The 27,474-nt window shown below is 49.3% G+C and overlaps 1 protein-coding gene across 2 annotated transcripts; it reads left to right on the top strand.

The window, feature by feature from the left end:
• Nucleotides 1–2,533: 2,533 nt before the first annotated feature.
• Nucleotides 2,534–27,137, top strand: NCF2 (neutrophil cytosolic factor 2). Of its 2 annotated transcripts, none has more exons than XM_060009824.1 (15): nucleotides 2,534–2,829; nucleotides 4,802–4,884; nucleotides 8,312–8,420; nucleotides 12,386–12,520; nucleotides 13,364–13,471; nucleotides 13,838–13,897; nucleotides 15,326–15,369; nucleotides 16,894–17,035; nucleotides 17,234–17,302; nucleotides 18,309–18,384; nucleotides 20,143–20,168; nucleotides 20,577–20,728; nucleotides 20,857–20,968; nucleotides 23,939–24,116; nucleotides 26,629–27,137. In XM_060009824.1, the coding sequence occupies exons 1-15, from the start codon at nucleotides 2,656–2,658 to the stop codon at nucleotides 26,739–26,741; spliced, it is 1,581 nt and encodes a 526-aa protein (XP_059865807.1). In that variant the 5' UTR covers nucleotides 2,534–2,655; the 3' UTR covers nucleotides 26,742–27,137. The 2 variants fall into 2 exon arrangements, with proteins under 2 accessions (XP_059865807.1, XP_059865812.1); XM_060009829.1 differs by lacking the exon at nucleotides 2,534–2,829 and adding an exon at nucleotides 3,319–3,426.
• The last annotated feature ends 337 nt before the right edge of the window (nucleotides 27,138–27,474 follow it).

Raw genomic sequence — 27,474 nt, 5'->3', positions numbered from 1 at the left:
GTTGGGGGAAGAGCATTCCAGGCAGAGGAAACCATCTGAGAACATGAAAGGAGACTGGTGCCCAGGAGCACTGGAGGGACAGACGGGAAAAGGCGTGGCATGGGGCTGGGGCGTGGAGAGGGTCCTTCCTGAACCATGGGAAAGAATTTGGATTGTATCCTAAGAGCAATGCTAAGACACTGAAGGTTTTAAAACAGGGGCATGATGTGATCCAACCAGTGTTTTTAAAAGATTCGTCTGGCTACTCTGTGGGAATAGATGGATGAGTGAGCAGAGGTTAGGAGACTATACGTTCACCCACAAGTTGATGGTGGCTTGGGGACGGGAGGGAAAGTGGACAGAAATGTGTGAACGCCATTGCTGGGTCTCTGGGGGATACAAGGATGGGGCAGTCCTAGGACATCCCCCCATCCCAGGCAAAGTCTGTTCGAGGGGCTAAGACACACGTGCACGCTTTAGTGAGAGTGATTAAGTGTCACGTGGGAGTTCAGGAGAAAGTAAGATCACGGGTTTGGAGGCTTGAGGCTAGGCCTAGCTTCCAGAGGAAGGTGATATTCGAGCAGGACCGAAGGGCGTGCAAGGTGAGTTTGAAGGTGCACACATGGGAAGGGCAGCCCAGGGAGAGGAACCAGCATGAACCAAAGCAGAGAGGCAGGAAATGAAGGCCTAGGGGGAGAGGACAAAGCAGTCGAGTTTGTAGGGAGTTATGAAGGACATTCTTGGAAATAAGGCTGGAATAGTCATGGACATCAGCTTAAGGAGTGTTCTCTCTGGCAGACTCTGATAATAAAATAAAAAGGGGACTAGGCTTAAGTAAAGTCTATGTTAGCTACAAAACCACTTGGTTTTCCTAGGAATACTCACTGTGCTAATTGAGTTTTAATTTTTTTTTTTTAACACAAGCAAATAGTCCCTTTCCTCAATAACTGAAGTCTTTTTTTTTTTAATTTATTTCTTTATTTGGCTGTGTTGGGTCTTGGTTACGCGCAGGCTTTCTCTGGTTGCAGCGAGCAGGGGCTACTCGTTGTGGCACACAGCCTTCTCATTGCGATGGCTTCTCTTGTTGCGGAGCACGGGCTCTATGTGCACAGGCTTCAGTAGTTGTGGCACACGGGCTCAGTAGTTGTGGCTCGCAGGGTCTAGAGCGCAGGCTCAGTAGTTGTGGTGCACAGGCTTAGTTGCTCCGTGGCATGTGGGATCTTCCTGGACCAGGGCTCGAACTCCTGTCCCCTGCATCGGCAGGCGGATTCTTAACCACTGCATCATCAGGGAAGTCCTGAGTTTTAATTATTTATTCACTGGATGGAATCGCACTATCTCTTCCTGCCATCCCTGCTACCTGCAGGTCATTTGCCAATTTCTAACTTCTTTTTAGAATATATTCCTTCATCATTTATTGAGTACTGGTGCTGGGGATCCTAGAATTAAAAGGCACGGGCCCAGCTCTCAAGGAGTCTAGGAGTTTGGGCAGATGAAAAGAGAAATGGCAACAAATATAATTGTTTGGGAAGAGGTGGTACAAAGGAGTGAGAAATTCTCTCTACTACCGGGAGTGTGGAACTAGATTTCAGACAGGTGGTGATATTTAATTCGGCCTTAAGGGATGAGTAGGAGTTTGCCAAAGAAGTGAGGTGGGAAGGCCTTCCAAACACAGGGTGTGGTCTGTGCAAAGGTGCATGCACGTCTTCTCAATTCTCCCATCTTCGATCCTACAAGCTTTATAGAATGGACATTTTTAAGTTTTATTTTCAGGCTCATAGGGGAAGTTTGATGATAACTGGCAGGTGCTTTCAGTAACTACAGAACAAGAGTTGGCATCTAAGTATTTGACCCTCAAAATTGCATTTTACCTTAATGCTACTCTGGTGGAGAGCGATTAACAAGAAGTCAGGATTTTAGTAAATCAAACTGGTTATACCCTCTACTCCCAATTATTTTACTGACTTTTACTTTTCCAGGGCAGCAAGGGAAAGAATCGTAAATCTGTGTTTTGGGGAACTTAGTAACACATTAGTCACCAATGAGACCCCTTGTCTCTTCAGTTTTCACAGAAGGATGGGAGAAGTCACAATTCACTGTCATATCTGGCTCCTAATTTTGCCATTTGCAGGAGACTGGTTCCCTCTGAGCTTCCTAAGTGTTCACAAAGGTATCTCAGTCCCAGATAGACACCCAAGACCGTCCTGCTCAGAAATTTGATTGCCAATTTTAGCTCAAGATAAAAAAACCAAATATATCAAGACGGTCTATGAGGGTGTGAGAAAAGGGCTATTTTGTCATCCAACACCCTCATTTGACAGGGAGCTGGCCAGAAGCTGCCGCCCACAGATGGGGAAGGAAGACAGAGAGGAAGGGCCGGGGGACAGAGCAGAAACATTTTGGGGAACTGCTGCATCACGGGCAGTCTCTGATGCACTTCCTCTCTCCTCCACCCTCCGCCCCGCTTGCCCTCTCTCTCCTTCTCTTTCCTTTTCTTTCGCGGTAGGCTTATGCGTCAGTTGCCGAAAGGTGGGGACATTTCCTGCCGCCTTTGCAACACTAAGGTGTCTCAAGGGAGGCTGTGCCCCATTCTGAGCTCCAGGCCGAGAAAGTGAGGACCAGGGCAGCCCTGCCAGGGGAGACACCAGCTCACTGCCTCCCGGTTTGCACCTGACCATGTCCCTGGCCGAGACCATCAGCCTCTGGAATGAAGGGGTGCTAGCAGCCGACAAGAAGGACTGGAAGGGAGCCCTGGACGCCTTCACCGCTGTCCAGGACCCACACTCCAGGATTTGCTTCAACATCGGCTGCTTGCACACGATCCTGGGAAGCATGCCCGAGGCGGAGAAGGTGAGTGGAGATGCCTGTGCCCGTGGCCTCCCCCGGGCCTTTGTCATTAGCGGTTCTCAGCTCGGCTTCGCTTTAGAAACCTCTCAGGAGCTTCGGAAGCACAAAAGCTGCGCGGGCCCAGCCCACCCCCAGAGATCCCGATTCAATTGGCCTGGGGAGGAGCCTGCGCAGCCACAGTTTTGAAAAGCTCCCCAGGTGGTTCTAACAAGCAACCGGCTGGGAACCCTTAGCTGTGGGTTATGCTCTCCTTTATTCTCCATCTATTACATTCAAATCATTCTGGAAACTTTCTTTAACACCTTTTTGAAAGCCTCCCTACTTTGTTTTTTCTATCAGCTGCTAGCCGCAGAATTTCCATCTCACTGCTTCACACCTGATTTTAAAGCACTGCTTTTGGCTTTCCGAGACGTTCCTGTGTGTGAGCTTTGCCTGCCCAAGAGATCAAGAGAAGGTGCTTAAGAAAAATCGGTTTCATCTCAAGTGACAATTCTGATCAATTATGTGGTGCATTCTTTTAAGGATTCTGAGGCCGGTGGAAGGAAAGCAGACGGTGATTGATTAATGATGTCTGCCGAGGACAAATTGTGGGATGTCATGGTAACTTTCTCAACTATTTTTTCTCTCATCCTCCCTAGTATGGGGCTGAGCATTCTCAACAGTCACTTTTTCAGATTGGGCATGGTAAGCTGGAAACGGTATGGCGTTTGGAAGCAGAAAATCTAGGATCAAACCCCAGCTCTGCCTCTCTCCGGACCTTTGGTCTTCAGGAAGTCAAGTAGACTTCTGGCTCTCAGCTTCTGGAGAGGTTAAACATCATGAAGATTGAGTGAGGCACCAACTATTTTTTTAAATTAATTTTTATTGGGGTATAGTGGATTTACAATGTTGGGTTAGTGTCTGCTGTACAGCAAAGTGAATCCGTTATTCATATACGTATATCCACTCTGTTTTAGATTCTATTCCCATATAGGAGGCACCAACTAGTAAAGTGCTGTGTAACTTCACACCACTGTGTAAATGTTAGTCCTTATTTTTACCTTTTACTGCAAGTCTTTGCAAGGTGGTGTGGACTCGCCGGCCCCTTGATAGGGCTAGTTGCTACCACAGCCATTCTCACCCTGACAAAGAGGGAGAGAGAGGCCGCTTGGAACACCTGCAGAGACTACCAAGCCTGCCTCCGGCTCCAGAGTGGGCAGACAGGAGTGCAGAAGGGCCCTGCGTCTGGCTGGAGGGAGAGGGCCTCCACCTCCTCTCCGGAGCCTGCCCGGGGGCTGAGCCAACGGCACCGCAGATGCACTGTCAGGAGAAGAGGTTGGCCAAGCTCGGCAGCTGGTCTGGGTGCAACTCTGCCAGCAGGGGCTGTTGCCTCCGGCCTCTCGGGGCTCCTGGGCAAGGCTGTGCGGCCCAGCTCACCTCTCGGCCCGCCCACTCCGCCATCCACCCTTCGTCTCCCTGCTCTAGGCTTCTCTTTGCTTTCTTCTGCTCTGGCATCTCATTCTTTCTTTGGTTTCATACTTGAGTCCTCACTCCTGGCATTTTCTATGCATTCTTATTTGTTATTATTTAAATTGTATAATATTTCAAAACAGTGAACAAAATGGCCCTAAGAACACACATACTGATAATTACCTTAATTGCATAATATTTCTGTAATACATTTATAAAATAAATATTACGCTGTATATAACATTTTAATTAGGTTATTTTCAAATTTGATTACTTTTATTATTTTAATCCTGTCAGTAATCTTGAAAGGCAGATGTGAATATCCCCATTTTACAGAGGAGAAAACTAAGGTTCAAGGAGATTAGGTAAACTGCCTCACGCTATGCCACTAGGAAGTGACAACACAGGGCATTCTGATCCCTCAGCCTCCGGTCACCTTCAAGACACGAACCATTCTCGTGACCTTTCCTGGCTCACCCTCTGGCTCATCTCACACCTCCTCACTGCCTGGCTGTTCTCCCCACAGGCCTTCACCGAAAGCATTAACCGAGACAAGCACTTGGCAGTGGCCTACTTCCAACGAGGGATGCTCTACTACCAGATGGAGAAGTAAGTGGTCCAGTGTTGCACAAGCTGGAGAAATGCACAGAGAAACCCCGAGGGGGTCTTGGTGATGCTGGACCTGGTGTTTGAGCAGTATCTCCCCAGCCTCTGTTGGGAAGCATGACTGGACCTTCTCTGGGAAGTTATACAATCAGTCAGCAAGAGGCAGAAGCCCTCTCCGGGGAGGGAAAGCAGGCCTGCTGCCCAGTTATGGCCCACAATGAGCCTACATATCTACCACAGGCTAGGTGTGGCACCCCACCAGTGTTCCTGATGGGTCATAGCCCAGGTGGTGATACTTTGTCCATCACGGGAGCATCCGTGGTGGTCTACTACTATGAGGTATTGAGCTGTCACACAATGACGACTGTCATGAAACCACATCAAAACCCTCCTTCGTTCCTGCAGAATGTGTTTTCAAACACCCGGTTTAATCCATTCAATGAGATAATTCAGCCACCAAAGTGAGAGTATAAGCAACATTATATGTACAAGAATATATTAAGGGCTTCCCTGGTGGCGCAGTGGTTGAGAGTCCGCCTGCCGATGCAGGGGACGCGGGTTCGTGCCCGGGTCCAGGAAGAACCCACATGCCGCGGAGCGGCTGGGCCCGTGAGCCATGGCCGCTGAGCCTGCGCATCCGGAGCCTGTGCTCCGCAACGGGAGAGGCCACAGCACTGAGAGGCCCGCATACCGCAAAAACAGACATCTAGCAGGGGGACTCCCACCCCGTTTTAAACACAAAGCAAGCCTTTTGAATAATGTCAGTTCTTTCTTTCTCCCTCCTCCTGGGCCCAGATCTTTAACCATCCTGATGGGCAGAATTATGAGGAGGATTTTTTTGGGCTCATTCAACCCCAGGGAGACACAGGCGTTGTTATTTCACAGCTGAAACTCAGCTGCTGAGCCCGCTCGCCAGAGAGGCAGGTACACCCGCAGGTTAGTGGTGACAGAACTCACGCGTGCCCTCCGAGAGGACCTTCCGTGCTCTCACAAACAGGCAGTGGAACGTGAAACAGGACACCTGCCTTTCCACCTGCCTGCTTCTTGGGTCAGTGAGTCGGAAAGAACAGAGATGCTTACCTTGCCCCCCTTCAAGGGAATGCCTAAAAGGATGTGTAAATGACTTGAAATTCTTCTTTCTTCTTAAGGAATGACCTGCCTGCTTTTTTTTTTTTTTTTTTTTTTTTTTTTGCTGTACGCGGGCCTCTCGCTGTTGTGGCTTCTCCCGTTGCAGAGCACAGGCTCCGGACGTGCTGGCTTAGCGGCCATGGCTCACGGGCCCAGCTGCTCCGCGGCACGTGGGATCCTCCCGGACCGGGGCACGAACCCGCGTCCCCTGCATCGGCAGCATCGCCCCGCATCGGCAGGTGGACTCTAAACCACTGCGCCACCAGGGAAGCCCTGACCTGCCTGCTTTTAACAGGTTTTACAATCAGCTTTATTAACAAGGATGTGTTAGAGGAAACCATCCTTCTGTTTCAAACGCAGGTCTCCTGCTGCTGTTCCTCCTGCAGCCCCTGCAGCTGTGGGACCTCCTTCCAACCAAATGATGACAGAATGTCCAGCTTCCCTCCCCCCACCTTGCCGCTACCCTGGGACCTCTTGGCCAGCCTGCCCTCCTGGCCTGCTCCAGGCTTCCCCGAGATCAGTGTTCCAGCTTCTACAACTATGTATTTTTATTTCCTGATAATAGTTAATACAGTATGTGGTGTTCAGTAAGCATGTAAGAAAAGATTGGTATATGAATTTAATTGCCAGTTTTAGAGTTGGACCTGTAAGTATTAATAATAATAGTAAATTATTATATATATATAAATATGTAGATTATATTACTTATATATATAATAAAAATAGTAAATTACTATGTGTGCCAGGCACCGTCCTAAGCACCTGAATGCTTTGTGCTCTTACTATTCTCTAATTCTAAAGATGAGGAAACAGAGAAAGTAAGTAACTTGCCCTTTGTCAGTAGATAGTAAGTGGCAGAGACAGGACTCCAGTCTCGGTGGGTGTGACCTCAGAGGTTAGCCCCAGGAGCACACAGTAGCCAGCTTCTCCTGCGCTCTGCCCCTTGAGTGTAATGTGCTCCTTGTAAACAGTGCACTCCCTGTACTATCAACGTGGAAGCTGAGGCCGGGGAAGCAATTTGCCAGGGTCTCCCAGTTAGCGGCGGGGCTGGCCGCAGTCTCTCGGCCCCTGTCCTAGGGTGCCTTCATTACCCCACACCACCTCTCGAGGGTCCCCGCCAGCCTGTGTCCAGATCCCAGGCTTGCCTTCAAGAGAAGCCACACGTGGCAGCTCTGGGTCAGACAGTGGCCGGGGGGCTTTTGGTTCAGTTGTCTGCTGGGAGCCACCAGGCAGCCACATTTGTTCCTGCCAGGACAGGGGCTGGCGTGGGGATGGGGAAAGCTTGATGTTTGCTGCTTCTACCCCCTGCTGTCTGGCAATGGCTCCCTCCCACCAGGGCATCTGTGGAGGTCAGGGGCAGGCCAAGCAGGTCTGGTCCAGGTCCTGCCCACGCCCCCATGGGTACTATTTTTTTAAGTGGTTTTTGGGTTGTTTGTTTGTTTGGGGGTGTTTTTTTGGCCGCACTGTGTGGCATGTGGAATCCTAACCAGGGATCGAACCCGTGCCCCCTGCATTGGGAGCCCAGAGTCTTAACCACTGGACCACCAGGGAAGTCCCGCCCATGGGCACTGTTGATATGGTCGGCCCTATTCTCCACCACGAATCCAATGACAGCCGCCCTGATTCACCTTGAGCCAGTCAGCACAACGCCAACCCAACAAAGCAGAAGGGCAGAGCCAGAAGTGATAGAAATGCTGTCTGGCTTAAGTGATGCTTTCTGTTTTCTTTTTCCCAAAGCGTGTGGAGGAGGAGGGAGGGGACAGGAGACTACAAAGGCCGCAAAACCAGTAGCTAAGCTGGACTCAGGAGAAGCTGAAAGAGAAAGCTCTGGGCAGGAGGGTGATGCCAGTGGCTGTGAGAAGGGGCCCCTTGGAGCTGTGTCAGGCTGGCCTGGCCTCCTGGTAGGAAGCAAGGCACAGGCCATGGTCTGATCAGCCCCGTGGGGACGTGGAGGCCAGCAGGGGCTGCTCTGCTTAAAGCTCTCAGGGGAGACTGAGGCTCTCTTGGGAAGTGACAGGCTGGTTGTCGGAAAGGTGGGAGGTGTGTGTAGTCAACAGAGACAAAAGTACCTGTGGCTGCCTGAAACTGGGAGGCTGGCAGGGTTACTGGGATGCACAACCCCAGGGGGTGCCGTTCACACTGGGTTCTGTGGGATGCTGGGGCTCAGGATTGGCGAAAAACTAGAGAAGGTCAAAAGAGATTAGACAGGCTTCTTGTCCTAGTGAGATGGACGTGCAAAGAGCAGCAGACACACGTTTTATTCTTTATGCCTCCATACCTTCAACTGGTTTCTTTCCTGCAGATATGATTCCGCCCTTAAAGACCTTAAGGAGGCCCTGACTCAGCTTCGAGGGAACCAGCTGATCGACTACAAGATCCTGGGGCTACCGTTCAAGCTGTTTGCCTGTGAGGTGAGAAGGAAGGGCCCAGCCTGGGCAGGGGTGGCTGCTGGCTGAGGGGCAGCTGACAGATGCACGTCGATCTGTTGACACATCCGGGAGCCTGGAAAAGGCATTTCGCCTCCCCTGCCTTAGGACTCCGATTTTTCCCTTAAGAAAAGACTCAGATCAATTGCTTCGGGCTCCTCATGGAGTCCTCAGTTACCTGAGTTCATGGATTTGAATAACGTGAGGCTCAAAGGACCATGTAGAAATGAGTTTGCTGGGTTCTCTGAAGGGAGGCTTAGCTGCACACGAGTATGTTGGCCTGTGAAAGTTGTCCCAATAATTTGTATAATTCAGGCGAACAGACAATTTTCTCAGCATCATACTGACAAATCCAAAATCACGGGTTCACTTGCCATACAGAACCTGCCTTAACCCCGCGCAGTTCCCAAGTTGACACTCTTTGCGATGCGTGGTCTGGCCTCATGTACTTGGTATATACCCAAAGAGAGAGAGGACAATTTAGCACCAAGCTGTCCCCTCCTGGTCAAAGAACAGCTCAGAGCACACAGTTAGGAAAGGTCTCCATAGAAGGATAGCTTATGTTCTGTATGACCAAGACAGAGAGGCATGTCTGGCTGTGACTTCATAGGTTCATGTACTTTTTCCAACCCACCCTCTGCACTCCCGTTCTAAACCCCAAATATATACCAGTAGCTTTAAAACTAAAATTCATGCAAATATCATAGATCTTTATTTAGAAGAATTGGTGAAAAAATGTCCCCTTGTTTTAGTTTCTCAGACAGGAGAAGCCAAGTGTCCCCAGGGTCACTCAAGGCTAATAATAGAGTCCACAGCTGCCTGGGCCCCTGGGGACACATGTCTACCCCCAGCCCTGTGACAGGATAGCAACTTACTTCAGTTCTCCCACACTAGGGAAATGAGGCTTTTCGGTGGGAATTGGCTGGCCTTTGGCCGGCTTCTAGAGTACCGTCTCTCAACTGTGGTCCTTTTGATACGTTGGACCAGCTCATTCTTTATTGTGGGGACTGGCCTGTGCATCGTAGGGTGTTGACCAGCATCCCTGTCCTCTACCCACTAGATGCCTATAGCACCCCACCCGCAGGGTGACAACCTAAAATGTCTCTAGATATTGCCAATTACCCCTGATTGAGAATCACTTACACAGAACCGCTAGAGAAAGAATCCTAGAATGGTACTATCAAAGCAGAATTCCATGGGAGGAACATTCCTCCTCTAATTGGAGTTGAAATGACCAGGGGGCAGGAAATACTGGCTGTATGGGCTTCTCTGTAAATGAGGCTGGACTTTTCAGGGTCCCGTACACCACATGGGACACTCCAGTCACTTCCCTACTTATAAAGCCACCGCTTCCTTCCCACCAGGGTTCTGAGAAATCACACCATCCTTTTTGAAGAGTCTGGGGCTTTTCTGGTCATGGAGTCATAAAAACCTGTTGCTAGAAAAGGTCTTAAGAGCAAGTGGCTGAGAACCAAACAGGAAGTTTTAAATGGCTTCGAGCTCTCCTTTCTTCCTGCACACGTGGTCAGGGTTGGGCCGGGCTGGCCAAGCGTGTATGCGGAGGGCAACAGCTCATTGCTGCTCAGAAATAGCCCAGGAAGGGAGCCTAGATCTCCGTGTCTGGGCTTGGTCCCTGTGTCCGTCGTTCAGCACGAGCCACTAACTCTGTGGAAAAACCAACCATGTCCCCCATCCATACTTGCCTTGATAAACTGTCCTTTTTATCTGGATGAGGCCCTGGACCAAATCACAGTGTGGGTGGCAGGCTGGTATAGAGAAGTGTATTAATGATCTGCTGCTGATTACCAAATTGCTCTACAGCAGAGTGGCTTAAAACAATACTGTTGATTCTCTCACAGTTTCTGGGGTCAGGAACCCAAGCTTGGCTGGGTGGTGCTGGCTCAGTGGCTCTCGTGAGGTTGCAGTCAGGATGTTGGCAAGGCTGCTGTCATCTGAAAGCTTGGCTGGGGCCGGAGGATCTACTTCTAAGGTGCCTGGCAAGTTAGTGTCACTGGTTGTCAGGAGGCCTCAGTTCTTTGCCACATGAACTTCTCCGTAAGGTGGCCTGAGTCCTGTCATGACATGGAAGTCATGGGACTTCCCCCCGAGGAAGTAATGAACCAAGACAAAGTAATGTGGAGCCTCAGTGTCTTTTATAACTTAGCTTCAAATGTCACACCCCTCTCATTCCCATAATATTCTATTGGCTACACCTGTCAGCTCCCTTGGATGTGGGAGGGTGAGAATCACGGGAGCCATCTTGGGATCTGAGAGACAGGGATCAGATCCCTGCCCAACACTTACTAGTTGTATAAACCTAGGGAAGTCATGTGTCATTTACTAGCCTCAGGTTCCTCATCAGCTGTAAAGAAAGGCTGAGTACTTACCTCATACCCATTTGCTAATAAATTCACTCGTTTTTGCATACATTTATAATGCCTGCTGGTGTCAGGCAATGGAGGTCCAGGAGCCCACAAGACAGTGTCAGCTGCAGAAGCTCATGGTCACGTGTAATGCGAGGTGATAAGGTTAGGGCAAGAGAAGTGCTAGGGAAGGACTATGCAAGCACGGAAGTGAGGCCCCTACCTTGTATGGTGGTTGTGGGGTTAGAGGTAATGCAGATAAAGTGCCTGGCCCAAAGGGGCGGTCAGTAAATGGTATCGTTGATGATGGTGATGATGATGATAAAGACAATGACAAGGACAGGCAGCACTGATCTCCAGGAGCCCCAAGTTCTTCGTAGATTTAGCCTTCTGACTGCAAACACACAGAAACCCCAGATGGCATCAGTCCGCAGACTCGGCCCTGTGATCTTCCCCCAAGCCACGAGGGCTCTCCCCAAGAAGGCAGGCGAGACCTCTTTGCTCAGTCTCCGGGCAAGTCCCGAGATAGTTCCCCAGATAATAGTAATGAGAGTAATGAATTCACCTCGTGTGTGCCAAGCAATTGAACTCAGTGCTTTCTGTGAATTATTTATTTCTGACAAAAATCTGGGGGCAGGAAACATTACTATCACCCTTTCATAATGAAGCCGAGGCCACATACTAGCAAACAGCCCTGGGGTACCTCCACTGCACTGCCTCCACGTGTTAACAGCTTGGAAGGCCAACAATCCCCTTCTCCAGCCGGGCCTCGGTTGACCAGCTCTACCTCCTCTCTGAGGCCCTGGAGAACTGCCCACGCCCCACCCCGGGGCATCAGGCTGTGACTCCCATCACTTTCACCTGGGAAAAGCTTGTAGCATCTCCAGGCTGTTTAGTCGTGCCCCATACAGGCTGCGAGGAGCCCTAAGAACTTGCTGCACTGTCGTTAAAAAGAAGTAAAGTCAACCCTACTTGTGAGCTGCCATCTTGATTTTCTCCCACCCCAGGTATAGTGCTGCCCTGGGTTTGTATCGAGCCTCTTTCCACCTCCAGTGGACTTTTGCCCATAGAGTTTCCTCCTGCCCATATGACAACGTCACAGTCTTGTTACTCCTGTGTTCTGCACAGGGTTCTCTTGGTGCTGATGCCGAATGATGCATCTGGAACCCTCTCTCTCTCTCCATCCCACACCTGTCCAGTCTTTGAGCCCTGGCTCAGTGGCAGAAGCTGGTCTGGGAGGCCCCAGGCCTGTATTTTATTCCCAACTCTTCAAGGGGCGTTGACCACATCACCGTCCTCAATACCAAAACCACACAATAATTCTAGTCCCCTGCTGACCTACCTGGCTGTTGAAAGAACGCACACGATGTTGGATTTGTGCATTACATGATGTTTTCTATACACCGTCCTTGTGCTAGATATAACTCAGGAGCAAGATTGATGGTATTTTGGATATTCCCAGGAGAGCTGGGAAAGGGAGAAATGTCACCAGGCAACATTCCGGGAACACACGTGCAAGCTCTCCCCTGCGTGGTCCCTAGATTCCGAGCAGCCTCAAGTTTTATGTTGCGGCCTGTGCTTTTCTAGGTGTTATATAATATTGCTTTCATGTACGCCAAGAAGGAGGAATGGAAAAAGGCTGAGGAACACTTAGCATTGGCTGTGAGCATGAAGTCTGAGCCGAGACATTCCAAAATCGACAAAGCCATGGAAAGCATTTGGGTGAGTGCGCTGGGGAAGCAGGTGGCAGGAGGACTTGCTTGGGTTTGCGTTTGTTTTTAGTGCACGTGAGGATCGGGACGTCGTAATCGTGGTGCTTTTAGCTCCTCTGAACTCTGGGTAACACTGATCTTGGGGCATGTTTCCATGTGGTATGGGACAGCAGAGCCCTCCTCATGCCCCTCTGAGGGGCGCCTGGTGGCAGCCGGGGAGGGGGAGAGGCTGGGGGCTGGGGCCGGCACACAAGGGCAGAGGCTGTGCCCGCTTGCTCACCCCTGGGTCCTCGTCACCTGGCTCTGTGCCAGGTGCATGACCGCTCTCAACAAAAATGCATTGATTATGTGAACGAATGGTGAAACGTGTCCATAGTTGGAGCACAGCTGGGGATGAAGCTGGTTTTAAATAAGATTTTTAAACACCAGGAACAAGGGGGCTCAAGTCAGTCTGTACACGCCTATCCACGTCCGCGGACACCAGTCCCAAGAGAGCGCTGTCGTGGGCCTTGCTTGGGTCAAGGGCCACCTTTGTGGTTGTGGTGCCTCCCGGGCCGTGAGTGACAGCCCTGCCTGAGCCACACAGAGTGGGAAAGGGGCAGCTCCCCTAGGAGAAGAGCGTGCTGGGCAAGCAACACCCACAGATGGCCTCTCGGTGTAAGGCGATTGTGAACCCAAATGGTCCTGCCTTAGACACCCTGAAATAATAACAAGTCCGGCCCTGCACGTTGAGAAGAAGTGCTCTTGTGAGGTTATCTCAACGGATCCATGCCTCCATTCATTGAGGGACGCAGGACAAGCATCCTTAGCCCCATTTCACAGGTAATAAAAGACCATGTTCTCTGTGTTTTAGAAACAGAAGCTGTATGAGCCAGTGGTGATCCCTGTGGGCAGGCTGTTTCAGCCAAATGAAAGGCAAGTGGCTCAACTGGTCAAGAAGGATTACCTAGGCAAGGCCACGGTAAGTGAGGTCACTCAGCGTCCCCTGAGACCCCTCCGGCATGGGCCCTGTGGAGCAAGGGGAGAAGGACTCTTGGGAAAAGGGCACCTGCCTTGTGGCTCTGCCCTGGGAGAGCAGCACCTTCTAACCCAGAGGGTCAGCAAGCCCATCCTTGGCCGCCCTCCACTTCTGTTCTTTTTTTTTTTTTTTTTGCGCTACGCGGGCCTCTCACTGCTGTGGCCTCTCCCGTTTGCCCTCCACTTCTGGAACCAAGTACCCGCGAGAACAGATCCAGGGTGTGAGAAAGGAGGGAATCTTGGGGAAAACCACAGAAGGATGGGGAAGCAGTGCTGACCGAGCCCTCACACCTTCCTTTCTCCATTTCAGGTCGTGGCATCTGTGGTGGATCAAGACAGTTTCTCGGGGTTTGCCCCTCTGCAGCCACAGGTGAGGTGGTCCTGTCCTTCTCCATGGGTCGAGGTCTCCAGAGCTCTCTGTGAAACAGCCAACTGGGGAGAATATTTGTGCTGAGCTGCCTCGTTTTAAGGGCTCCTTCAGCTGAGCTCTCAGTGCCACTGAGGGTGTCTGCATGACCGTTCTCTGTCACGGGTCCCATGACTGGTGGGGGAATGAGGCAGTTTTAGGCTTAATCTCAGGAACCAACACTCCTGCTTCTCCCCAAATGCCAGGCTTCACTTCTCTAAGTTCTAAGAGAGCTCTGGTGTGTATCGTCTCTCCCGAAGTCTTGACCGTTCTCTCAGGAAATTGAAACACAGCTAGGGAAGGCTTTTTCACAATGCCTTTTCTCAGACACAGGACACAGGGGCTGGTAGGGGACTCCCATGGGGCCCGGGGCCTGAGGCCGTGGCTCTTGTGGCTGCATCTGTCTGCCAGCGTGCAGAAGATTTCCTCGGGAACACAGGTTGGGGGCCCAGGGTGAACCATCTTTCTGCTCAAGCTGGGCTCAGAGACACAGATCCAGATGGATTAGGTGACAGTGGGTCTAGAAATGTGAAGGCAGAGCTCCCTTATGAAGGGAAGAGGGTAGGGCCGGCTAAGGAAAATTCTAGCTCTGCTGCAAAAGAACTGTGATGGACAGGAGTGTCGGTCCACACTAGCAGAGGGAGGCGTTTCTGAGCGTGGCAACCACGGTCCAGTGTACACACACCCGGTCACCCTGAGAGCAGCGCTGACAGCCTCCGGGGTCAGAGAGATGACCGCTGGCTCAAAATGGGACCGACACCGGGGCACTGGAGGGTAAGATGAGCAAAGGAGGAGAGAAAGAGAGGCACAATTCTTTGACCTCTTTCTTCACCATAAGGTTGAAGAAAGCCTTGCGGGGTTCCCTTGGGCTTCAGGGCAGCCAGGGGACTCCCAGAGGGGAAGAAGCCTGGATAACTGGGCTCCGTGCTACTCAGTGTAGAAAAGGGAACCCACCTCAAAAGGAGAGTCTTGCCTGCTCAGTGGCCCTTGGGTTCATTTTTAAATACCCACGAGTGTCATGTGACAAGCAGACAATAACTATAGAGCAGCGCTTTGGGAAACTGTTCCAGGAAGGGGATGGAGCTCAAAGGCAAAAGCACCCTCATGACACCGTGTTGCTCTGTGATCGCTGAACTCCAGAGACCAGGTGTGGCTCAAGATGAATTGCTGTGCTGGTGAAACCTGGGCCCTGGGAGCTGGTGGGAGGCGTTATTTTCGTGTTTAGTCAGGGCACAGTGTCCTCTCCCTAGACAGTGTTCTGATTGAGCCAGAAATGCAGTCTTTGATTTTCTGGTCTGGAAGGAGGCTTAAATTACCCTTAACCGTCTGTTCTCTCTCCCCCTCCTTCACTGACTGTCCTGCCCTTCTTCATTTCTCCTGAATGTTCAATAGGCAGCTGAGCCTCCGCCCAGGCCCAAGACCCCAGAGATCTTCAGGTAAGTTAGATTTGGGCCAAAATGCAGACTATCCAAACTCCAAGCCTGAACTGATGGCAACAAAGGGCTGAAGAAGGTGAAGCTGGGGTCGGGGGCCAAATCCTGTGCAGTTTAGCCCAGCATGCCCGCTCCTCCTGCTTTCAGGGCTGGAAGGGAGTGATGCAGGGGACGGAGCCCTGGCTGTGGTGGGGTCGACATGGGGGTCTGGCCACAGCTGCGTGGTGGCCCCGTGTCCCCAGGTCAAGGTGCGCCCAGAGAGTGAGGGCTTGTTGCTGAAGTGCAGCAGTGTCTGTGGAAGGTCGCCGCTGGGGGCCGCACGCCGACCTCAGGGTGGAGAGCTCTCTGCAGGCCGCAGCCCCCTCGGAGGAGGGGAGGCCGGGCTTCTGGAATCAGGCGAGCAGAGTGATTCCAGAAGCTGGAACGGCACGTCCTTTCCTGTGTGGGCGTTTTTCACTCCCTATTGGCACCCGTTTTCTGAAGAAGGAAGAGGAAGGACTCAAGAAAAAGAAGTCATGTTTCTGTAAGATGAGAAGCCAAGAATGACATAACCTACAGCTTTCTTAAGAGTTATCTCTAAGTGAGGAAACAAGCCTAGCTCCTGCGCCCGATAGGGAAGGGTGTCACAAAAGCTGAAAAAAGTACCAAAGCAACTACAAAAGTCAGGGGGCTGGATTCGCTCATTCCTCAACTCTCCATGTGCTGGTGGGGGCAGTATCCCCTATATACATGAATCCGGTGTTTGGAAACAAAAGGAGGGGCTGGAGGGAAAGGCAGGAGCAGAGTGGGAGGGAGGGAGAACCAGCAAGGCCAGAGCGAGTGGAGGGAACGTGGGCCTGCCTCAGTCACACGCTCCGAAGTGGCACAAACGGGACGCCCCAAGAGCAAAGCAGGCCTTGAGGAAATGGTAAAGGGGAAACGACATTGTACAAGGCACAGCTAGGCCAACCTCGAAGCTCTTTACGCTCTCCCCCAAGCCTCCCGGCTCATCTCTCCCCCCGCCTGGTGGGGGGCTCATCTCTCCCCCGACGTGTGCCTGACCCACCCCCATGCTGGCTCTAGGTGATTGCTCTTCCCCCCTCCCCAACTCATCTTCCTCACCCAGCGGGCTTTCCCCCACCTTCACCCTGTGCCCCTCCTCTGATTGGGCTCTACCCAGGCTTCGGCACTGGCTAAGCATACCCAGGAAACTTCCTCCTCAGAAGGGAAGGGGGGGCAGGGATGCCAAGGCCTCGTTATGAGTGTTGTTATATTTCTTTTGTGCCACTTGCACGTATGGTTACGGAGCACGTTCTCGTGCAGTTTCCTACAGAGTCCTCTTGGGACCTCAGGCAGGCAACCTCCCTGCTCAGGGTCACCCGGGCAGTTAGAAGTGGAGTTAGAAGGTGCCTGGAGTGAGCCGGCTCCATGGCCATAGTTGCTGGTCCATAGCGCCAGGGGATGGGATGCGGTCCAGGCTAGACAGTGGTTGGGATCTTGTATCTTGTGTCTATCCCCTCTTCTTCTCCCCTCTGCGTCCCCCTGCAGGGCTCTGGAAGGAGAAGCCCACCGTGTGCTGTTTGGGTTTGTGCCTGAGACACCAGAGGAGCTCCAGGTCATGCCAGGGAACATCGTCTTTGTCTTGAAGAAGAGCAGTGATAACTGGGCTACGGTCATGTTCAACGGGCAGGTATTCAGAGGACCAGGGGTGGGCTTGGGGGCACGGGATCCTGGCAGCACATGGAAGAGCTTTTTGAGGAGCAGTACCTGCTACCCTCTTTCAGCTGTCCACCCACCCCTCCCCATGTCTCTGGGCTGTTCTGTGCTGTGGCCACTGATGAGCGCATCTCTATTTCCCACTTTCTGGCTCCGTGGTGCTGCACTGCAGAAGGGGCTTGTTCCCTGCAACTACCTTGAACCAGCTGAACTGCGGATCCATTCTCAGCAGAAGCCCCAGGTACTGTAGTGCCAAGGTCTGACCTGTTCCCCCCACTTCCCCCCCAAGCCCCCCACCGACAGACCACGGAGGAGAGAAGAGCAGCGCGGAAGAGGCGCTGAAGACACACTAGTCCCGAGCCCACCTTGCATTGGTACCAGCTGCCCAGAGCGGAACCTGGGGATGAAGGAAAAAGCCCAGATGTGCTGAGTAGAGGCATTGGCAGGACCTACCGGGGCCCCCCAGCTCTGTGATTCCTCCCGGTCAGGGGTGACTTGACCAAAGCTGTAGCCTATGAATGTCAGGTCTTCCCAGAATGTCCTCTTCACCAGGAAGAATAGTCAATGTGTTGGCTGGTGAAATCCATTCAAATTTAGAAATCTGCTTTAAAACACTGAATGAGCACAGGCCTTGCCAGCCACTGCTTCTGATGCTGCTGCCACCGCACCCTCAGCCCCCATCTCAGTGACCTGCCCTTCTGCCAGGCCTGAGGAGTGGTCTTTGCTGCATCCATGCAGATGTCTGATGGCAGTGGACCCCGTCTCTCTCTAGACTATGCAACCAGTTGTCCTCTGTGGGCTTGGCCCTCCCTGGCCAGAGTCACTATGTCCAGATGACTTGACAAGTTCTAACTGCCATGCAAATGGGAAGTGGAATGTTTCCTTTGAAGGGGCAAGATGTGGAGTGAGAGGGTGAGCTAAGACAAGACTCAGGGTCCTACCCCACCTCCAGTGGGTTTCCAGGGTGGCTCAACGGGGTGATTAGGCAGCAAGGGCCTTTTACCTGGGGGCTAGGATCCTCATTTCTATTGCGATTGGTTTTCACCAGGTCAACCTTGCGTCCCATTTAACCAACACTTTCCTTAGTCTCCCCTGAATGTTACCACCACCCCCAGCTTTTAGGAAGCCGTTTGCATCTGACTCCTTTCCATGGGGGTCTGCAGGGTCTGCCCTGCCCCCAACTCCTACCCCTGCCTAAGAACTGTGTCTGAATGAAGGTTCTCACCCTCTCTTCCTGTTCCCTCCAGGAGGAAACCTCGCAGGAGGCTGATATCCCAGGTCCTCCCAGTTCCAGGGCTCCTGGGAGACCCCAGTTGTCACCAGGTTTGTGTCTCTGGAGCAACATCCCAGGGTTGGGTGTAGCTGCTCTCCCAGCCTTCCAGGGAAATGTGGTTTCTTGTCCTCCCAGCAGGCCACTCAGTTTAGGACCGCACGGCCCCAGAGGCCCCTCCCTCCTGTACCACTCACCACTCACCGACCCCAAACATAGGAAATCGATGGCCTTCCTCCCTGCCTGCTCCAGAACACTCGTGGGGCTTGGGCACACGTAGCTGCTTTCTAGGGGCACTGAGTATCCCAGCTCGCTCATCAAGTACGGAGACCTCAGCCCAGAAGGAAAGTTTCAAGTAATTGCTTCACATGTTTACTTAAAAGGCAGATGCAGTGGCTCTTTTCAAATGTCTGAGGAACTCTGTCTGGAAAAGAAACTGCTCTGCAGAGCCCTGAGGGCTGGACAAAGAACCATGGGGCAAGTGTGAAAGGCAGACTCTCCTGATGTGTGGAGATGGCTGCCCTGGGAAGTCAGGGGCTTTTTGTCACTGGTACAGATTAAGCCGATTCTGAGTAAGTGCTTGGCAGCGGTGCACTGAATAGGTGGCATGTCCAGATCCTAGGTCAGTGATTGTCATGCCCACCTGGTCATTAGAATCACTTGGGATGCTCCCCGCCCCTATTTTTATTTTGAAAATATCAAGCCTACAGAAAAGTTGAAAGTATAGTACAATAAACACCAGAATACCTTTCACCTAAATTCAGTAATTGTTAACATTTTGGACCATATACTTGCCCTGCTCCTCTCTCTAGTATAAAATGTTTTTCTAGTGGCTGAGCCACTTGAAAGTAGGTTACAGACTCATGATACTTCACCCTACACTTCAGCGTCTGTCTCCTAAGAACAAGGACATTCTTCTGCATAAGCACAATATAATTGTTATATCTAGGATAATGTTAATATTATATCTTAATTATATAATATAAATTGTATATTTCATATTCAAATTTCTCCTACTGCCCCTCAAAATGTCCTTGATAGCTTTTTATTTTTGGTATTTTCTGTCTAGGGGTCCAGCAAACATATTAACCTAGGAAGATTTTAAGAATTTGGATTCCTAGGCCTTTGATTCTGGTGTTTTAGGACTGGAATCAGGCTTAGGAACCTGTATTTCTAGAAAAAACTTCCCAAGTGATTCCAGTGATCAGCTGGGTTTTAGATCAGTGATCGTTTTTGATCATGCACCCCTCCCCACCATGGTGAATATCTTTAGAATATCTTTATCTTCTCTTATATAAATTATATACATACTGCTATATTAATATATTTTGCACATTAGAAAACATACACAAAAATAAGGGACAAAATGAAAATAAGTGGTTCTAATATTTCTTCTAGTGGCCCCTGGCTCATCTTACACTCTCTGATTTTCATTTCTACGGAGCCCACTGCTTTAACTGACCTTTGGGAGTCTTGAATGATACCACTACACCAGCAGCACTGCTGTTAACTGACTTTGGGGAATCCCTCCCTAACCCCATGGGTTGGTGAGAATGTGATGGTCCTTTGATAATTACCTATATCCTCCCTAAATCAGAGACTTGGTTCATCTGTGTGTTCATGGCTTCGCCCTTCACATCACCCCAGTGATTTACCCTGCAGTTTATTACGATTAGTAATCATCCCAGAGGTTAAAGGACAGGAAGTTGGGTGACCTGTTCTAAGAGGTTTCCTCTTGTATATGGCAGGGGCTGGCCAAGAGTGTTCATTCATCATTGTCTTTTGTTTTATTCCTTACCTTCTTCATTTAGGTCAGAATGAAAAAAAAGAGCCCAAGGTAACTTTTTTTTTTCCTTGTACTATTTTAAGTGGTAGAGGAAGGAAGAGCTTGGGCTGCCCACTTAAGCATGTCCACGGGTGTGTCTCCCTGGATTACAGAAAGAGACCCAAAGGAAGGGTAGACCAGATGCTACCACACATACAGGGACACCCTCGACAGTCCCTCCCTCCTCCATGCACACACTGCCTACTGGCCCATGGCTGGTGGGCCAGATATAACCCAGCAGGAATTCTTATCCAAGTGAGAGTTGGGCTGGAGGACAGAGCTCTGAAGGCCCTCTCGTGTTACTGTGAAACCAGGTACTTCTTGGCCTCTCCCTGTCACAGGGTGCTCCCTGTGATCCGGCATGTTTCTCAGAGGCAGCCTCAGACACTCATGAGTTCCCTTTGCTTGCTCGCCCCACAGGAAGTCAAGCTCAGCGTCCCCATGTCCTACACACTCAAGGTGCACTACAAGTACACAGTGGTCTTGGAAACTCAGCCCGGGCTCCCCTACAGCCAGGTCCGCGACATGGTGGCTAAGAAGCTGGAGCTCCTACCGGAACATACGAAGCTGAGGTGAGCTCCACGCAGGGGGCAGTTAGGGGGACAGCTGGGGAGCCTGCTGCTGGCCTGGTGGATGGCAGTGGAGGATGGCTCTGCACTGATGCTCTCTGACTTGATTCTTCCTCATTATCTCTACCCAGCTATCGGCCTCGGGACAGCAGTGAGCTGGTGCTCCTTTCAGAAGACAGCATGAAGGATGCCTGGGCCCAAGTGAAAAACTACTGCCTGACTGTGTGGTGTGAGAACACAGTGGTGAGTGCGGTGAGCTCAAGGGCATCTAAGGCCATGTTTCTAATGGGCCGCTTCCTCAACAGCAGTTCAGCATTTACCCGGCACCTTCTGTGTGCCTGTCACTAGGCTTGGGGTTAGGGATACGGTGGGTGACAAGCCTCAGCTCTGCCTCCGTTCCATTGCATCCTCACCTGGGTTGCAGCCAAGAGAGGGTTTCCCACAAGAGAAGAGCAGGCCCAGGCGCCCAAAGAAAGCTTCTAGTCCCTTCCATCTGCTGCCACACCTAATTGTTTCAATGTTTAGACCCATCACTATCAAGCAAGGTTGGAATGAAGTCATAGCTTGAGGCTGAGCTCACAGCCATTCTTCACCTTAAGTTTCCACCGGTTAGAACACTTGGGAGTGAAAGAAAGTAGTGAGCATTTATTTCACAAAGAGATGCCTTGGATAAAAACCTCCTACTAACAGCAAAGCATCTATTGAGAACTTCCCATGTGCCAGGTACCATGCAGTCTGTGTATAATTCTCATAATCCCCATAACTCTATGAGGCAGGTATTGTTATCCTATTTTGTAATTTAGGTAACAAGGCAAAGGGAGGTGAACCTGACCGAGATTACACAGAGCCTGCCTGTCGTACTCTTGAACACCTCGCGATACTAACAGTAAAAGGGCAGGTTATCTATAGGACCTGAGGTCTAGAAAAGAGTTAACTGACTTTCCAGTAAGAATAAAGGGAGTCAGGAGCAAAGTTTGAGGCTAAAAGTAGTAGCTACAAGTTATTACTCTTGGACTTTGTCCCTTAGTCTCTCAAGGAAAAGTTGTCATTTCTTTTCGTTGTAGATGTTAATTATCTCCCCCAACAATGGTCCTTGGAAACCAACCATCTGCTTTCTGTCAACATACTTTGTTTGCCTTTTATGTGATTTCACACTAGTGGATCATACAGTATACACTGATATATTCTTTTGTTTTAGTAGTCCATTCCTTTTGAACGCTAAATGGTATTCCACTGTATGGATACCACAAGTTGCTTATTCATTCACCTGTTGGTGTACTTTTGGGTTGTTTCCAGCCTTTGTCAAGTGACATTAATTCTTCAACCAACGTTTGCTGGGCTCTTACTGCTCTCTTAGATAGGCACTAGAGATATAAAAACTAGTTAAGACACAGGCCCTTCTTGGGGGGAAGACAAGGGCAAACAGATGACTACAAAGCATGTGTTAAGTAAACTGATGGAGATGCATGAATGCCTTACCGTGTTATATAAGCACTCAGGAGGGTATCTCACCCAAAGAGGCTGGAGGGAAGTGGGACAAGTCAGTAGCCTTCCTAGAGAAAATGATGCTGAAATTTGTCTTGAAGCTTATCCTGAAAAAGGTACATAGAAATTAGCAAGGTGGAGGAGGTTAGGATGGATGTGTTACATAGATGGAGAGAACTTTGGGAAGACCACAAGAATCACCATAATGGGAGAAGGGGGCTCAGTGCCACTGGATGCAACCGGGACAGCGGCTGGAGACAAGGTTGCAAAGGCCACAGGGCCAGATCAGGGAAGGCCTTGTACACTGCTGTGCTAGGATGATGCTATGAGCAGGGAGAAAATAGAGAGGGCTTGCTTTGGATTGATGATTCAAGGGGCATATGAGCAAGACAGGGAGCTCAGCTAGGCTGGCCGGTGGGCTTCCTCTGAGTACTCAGCTCCCCATCCACAGTCTGGAGGCTGGGGTGTCCCGACCAGAGTCCGTGAGTCTGCAGTCTCCACTGTCCAAAGCTGTTGTCGAGTAGGGTCCCAGTGACACTTCGGTTCTCCCTCTACTCACCTGTGTTTCCTGCTTCAGCGTTTGTCGACTGTGGCGTCTGCAGTTGTATCAGTCTAGGGGGTATAAAATTAAATAGTTCCTAAGTGAATCCTTGGTCAGTTACTAGTTTTCACGTGCAAGTAGATTTTGAGGCCATGGAAGTGACCAAAGTGGGAAAGCTATTCCAGACCATGCAGGCCTTGGGCCCACAGTGGAAGGCAGAGTCCCTCCACCAAACCCGCATCCCTACAGCTGGGCAGGGACTTCTGCTCAGTTAGGGAAGGGTCTCTTTGGTAGGTTCTCACTCAAAGGCAAATGTTCCATGGAAAGAAAAAAAATGAATGGGAGGGGAAGAATTAAAGAGGACGGGCCTGGAGGAAGGCCCTGTAGTAAACCCCACAAAGTAAACCTTGTGGTTATCTAACAGTTCAGAAAATTGCCTTCAGGAAGTAGAGACATTGGAGCTGAGACGTCCTGGTGCCTCTGGCTGAGAGGAAAGGCCCAGGGCCCTGAGGGTGCATGCCAGTGCAAGGGGTCCCTTGAAAGTTTGAAAGGTCACTCTAGGTTTTCCAGTTGTCTGTTTTTGGACTAATCCCTTCAGTTCTGTCTTTAAAGGATTCTGCTTAGGAGTTCTGCTCTAAATGTGAACCACTTCACTGAAAAGGGTTTGTTTTTTTTTTTAATGTTTGAGATCATTGTTAATTTCTGTAACAATTGTTAACTCCTGCAGGGAGTTTCTGATTAATAGATTTGGGATGGCGCAGAAAATTTGTATTTCTGTAACAAGGTGCCCAGTGTCGTGGGTACTGGGGAAAGGGTGTTGGATTTGGGAGTTAGAAACCCAGGTCTGACTTTAGGTCCTGTCACTTACTTGTGACTCAACCTCTGTTTCTCCATCTGAAAAGAAGTAACACTAGTACCTATTCTACCTTTTTTCAGGATTACTGTAAGGTTTCAGTAAGATTTTAAGACTATCTACAGTCCTGCATACCTTTTGGTTTCATTTATCCAACCATCCGGTGTTCATAAAGTACATGCCAGGTCTATGCTAGGTACTGACCACAGACTGGCCTTTCTGAGTTTATAACCCAGGTGCTACACTGACATTTTGCTGACTGATGCTGACTTTGGTGATGTGCAATGTTCGCTGCAGGAAGTTAGGAAAACTAACAGGCCTTTTATTATTTCAGGGTGACCAGGGCTTTCCAGATGAAACTGAAGAAACCAAAAAATCTGATGCTAATAACCAGACAACAGAAGCTCAGCTTAAGGAAGGGAGCCAAGTGGTAGCACTCTTCAGCTACGAGGCTACCCAGCCAGAAGACCTGGAGTTTCTGGAAGGGGATGTAATCCTGGTGTTATCAATGGGTAAGTGCTACTCCTGGATTAGAGTAACTAATTCACATGTTAGCAGGAATAAATTCAAGAGCAGAGAGAAGAAAACATCAATAAGCTACAAACTTTAGCCGATGTTTTCAATATCCTGCCTAGCTTTCAGCCAGAGGGAGCAAAACTGAGCACTGACCTTTCCATCTGATGCTCTCTCCTGGGCAGGGAAGCAACAAATGGCAGACTTAAATCACATTTTGATTATTAAAGATTGTTTTGGAAGCCATGGATTCTCATACCAGAACTAATGAATTGGAAGGTGGTTAGAATCATGTTGCCTTTGCACCAAACCACATGATAACTGATCTTCTGCAAACTACAGTTCTTTGAATTGATATACTTTTCTAAGATGAAGGAAGAAGGGGATAAATTTTGCCTTAAGAAGCAATTATTCAGAATTGCTCTCTCTGGCAACTTTCCTGGATGTTACAAATCAAACACATTAAACGCTGAAATAAGTGGAGGGTTCTAATTTAGTTCTTCTCAAACTTAAGTATGCGCATGCATCCTTTGCAGTTCGTGAAATAAAATTCCTTGGCCCAGTTCCAGAGATTCTGATTCGGGTCTGGGGTGGGGCTCACTAATTTGCTTTTTTTTTTTTTGTGGTACACGGGCCTCTCACTGTTGTGGCCTCTCCCGTTGCGGAGCACAGGCTCCGGACGCGCAGGCTCAGCGGCCATGGCTCACGGGCCCAGCCGCTCCGCGGCATCTGGGATCTTCCCGGACCGGGGCATGAACCCGTGTCCCCTGCCTCGGCAGGCGGACTCTCAACCACTGCGCCACCAGGGAAGCCCTAATTTGCATTTTTAACAAGCTTCTAGGTGATGCTGGTCTACTGACCATACAGAGGAGCACCGCTCTAACTGATGGTTTGACACAGTCTTATTTCTCTACCTGGTAACAAGCCAAGAGTCACATCAAAAGCTTCATTCACATGGCTGAAATCTTGTGCATTAGTAATGCAAAGTGGTGAAAACCGAACACTATTATCGATTATAACAGAAAATCTAACAGGTTAAGAAACGAGAGCAGGAGATTTTAAAGTTAATGGGGTAAAGAGTGAGTGTACACGACTGTGGCAACTAACTCAAAATATGAGTAATGAAAAACAGAAACAGGATGCACAATCAGTGCCTATCTTCTGAAAGGGAGAATGGAAACTCAGTTGTAAGAGTTGGATTTAACTCCCCACACCATTTTTAAAGTGCCAGCATCAACCAATCAGCTAAATTGTCCAGAGGTTTTTTTTCAGGGTTGGGGATAAGAAAAAGACAAGTGAATGCTCTGAAAAACCTTCTGGGTAGGTATGCAGAGAAGGTGGTGTACTCTTTTACTGGGATATGTATAAAAGTCTAAGTTGGTCTAATTCAGAAAGTATCCATGTAATATTTTGATATAATAACACTTACAGAGAAAACAGATTCAGCATAAACATTGTGTGGGGCTGAGGGGCGAGTTCAACTGTATTCAACAGTTATGAGAGAGTTTCATTCCAAAAGTTTCTCAAATTTAAAATGTGAATCACCTAGGGAGCTTGTTAAAATGTATTCCGACTCAGGTTTGGGGTAGGACCTGAGATTTGGGCATTTCTAGTATGCTCCCAGGATCCACGACAAACAAATGCTGCTCCGTGACTCACATTATAGGAGGAAGAATCAAGACAACAGTTTGCAATTAGAATCACCTTGAGTGAACTTTAGAAAAAACTCTGATGCCCGACCACACTCCACACTAATTAAAGCAAGAGTTTCTGGGGACAGGATCCAAGCACCAGTGCTGCTGTAACATCTGATACAGATGTCTTACATCCAAAGATGAACTTCTGAACTGGTTCTATGGTCTGGTAGATGGGCTTTGGAGTAGGTCATACATACCTAAGGTGTCTGGTATTTATTGGCAGAATGACCCTGAACAAACTATTAATCTCTCTGGGTCTCCTTTTCCTTAGTAAAACGGGGATATTATCTACAACTGAGTTATGAAGTCTGTGCCTGCACTTTATTAGTCTCAAAATAGGTGCTATGAAAATTCTTGTATTTTACAAACATGGACTGAACCCATCACTAGCTCCAACTCTCAATTCTTTGATCATTCACCAGTGAACATTATTAATATAGTTAACCAATTGCATGTCCCTTTCCTGTAATCAAAACAAAGATTCCCAACAAAGCTAAAACTCTTTGTTAAAAAAAAAATCGTATCTAAAGATTCATTATTCAATTTCTTTCACTTTATTTCTTTGGTAACATTTTGAAAAGTCTAATTCATTCCTTTGCATTTTATTCCTCCATTGTCATGTCTAAGACAGAAACCAATAATGAAATGGCTAAGTCCTATGTTTGCTCTTACCTCCAATCACTTTCCAAAGCAGACTTTTCCCTGTTAGCCCAACTGGGGGGTGAAGGACTGACAAAAGATGTGTGCAATATTCAGATGAGGTCATTCTCCTATACTCATTTTAGAAATTGAAGTATACTTTTCCTTTTATCAGTGAATGAAGAATGGCTGGAGGGGGAGTGCAAAGGGAAAGTTGGCATTTTCCCCAAAGCTTTTGTTGAAGAACGTACAACTACAGACTTGGAAAGCACTCCTAGAGGAGTCTAGGATGTTTCACAACCTGCAAAGTTGAAGAAAAGGAGGTACTGTCATTTGCAAGATTTAGCACGCCTCTGCAGTACACTGTACAGACATCGCTGTTTGGAAGTATTAATTCATCTACTTTTCCCTGTTAAAATTTAACCTATTAGACAGTGATGTGGAACTTAAGATGATGATTACCTTGGAGGTGGCGAGGGGGTGGTGGTTGGAAGAGTCTGGAAGGGCATGAGGGGGGTCTTCCAGGGTGCTGATAATCTGTTTCTTGCTCTGAGTGCTGGCTACCCAGATATGTTCAGTTCGTGAAAATTCACCAAGTTGTATACTTACTATTGGTACACCTCTCTGTGTGTGTGATGCCTCAATAAAAAACTTACAAAAACAAGATACCCAGAGTGCAGGCCCAAGACCTAAGTGTAATTACCCCCATTCCTGCACCATTCCTATCACAGACTCCTAGGGCCTCAGGTTACTTTACAGGTAATTCGGAAGGCACGCGCACACACACACAAAATTAACATTTTGCGGGGTTAACAGTCTTGTTGCTTAAACAGAACCTAGACTGAGTTATGTACCCCTGAAATACAGCTTTTAATTCCACAGAAAATTAAAATACTAGAACTACATCCCTTCATGTGTTCTCAGGGAGGAACATTTCTTAAGAGTTCAATAATGAATGTATGCCACGAATAAATAAGAAATGAAAAGCAGCTGTGTTCAGGAAGCCAGTTGGTTAGTACTA

The sequence above is a fragment of the Delphinus delphis genome, chromosome 1 (genome assembly GCF_949987515.2).
Source record: "Delphinus delphis chromosome 1, mDelDel1.2, whole genome shotgun sequence".
In the NCBI taxonomy this organism is placed as follows: domain Eukaryota; kingdom Metazoa; phylum Chordata; class Mammalia; order Artiodactyla; family Delphinidae; genus Delphinus; species Delphinus delphis.
The sequence above is the reverse complement of the archived record's forward strand: the minus strand, read 5'-3'. Positions and strand labels throughout refer to the sequence as shown.

Coding starts and splice junctions, on each gene's coding strand:
- NCF2 (XM_060009824.1), top strand. CDS start 2,656: ATGTCCCTGGCCGAGACCATCAGCCTCTGGAATGAAGGGGTGCTAGCA. Junction 13,898..15,325: donor TTGCCCCTCTGCAGCCACAG/GTGAGGTGGTCC, acceptor AATGTTCAATAG/GCAGCTGAGCCTCCGCCCAG. Junction 17,036..17,233: donor CGGTCATGTTCAACGGGCAG/GTATTCAGAGGA, acceptor GCTGCACTGCAG/AAGGGGCTTGTTCCCTGCAA.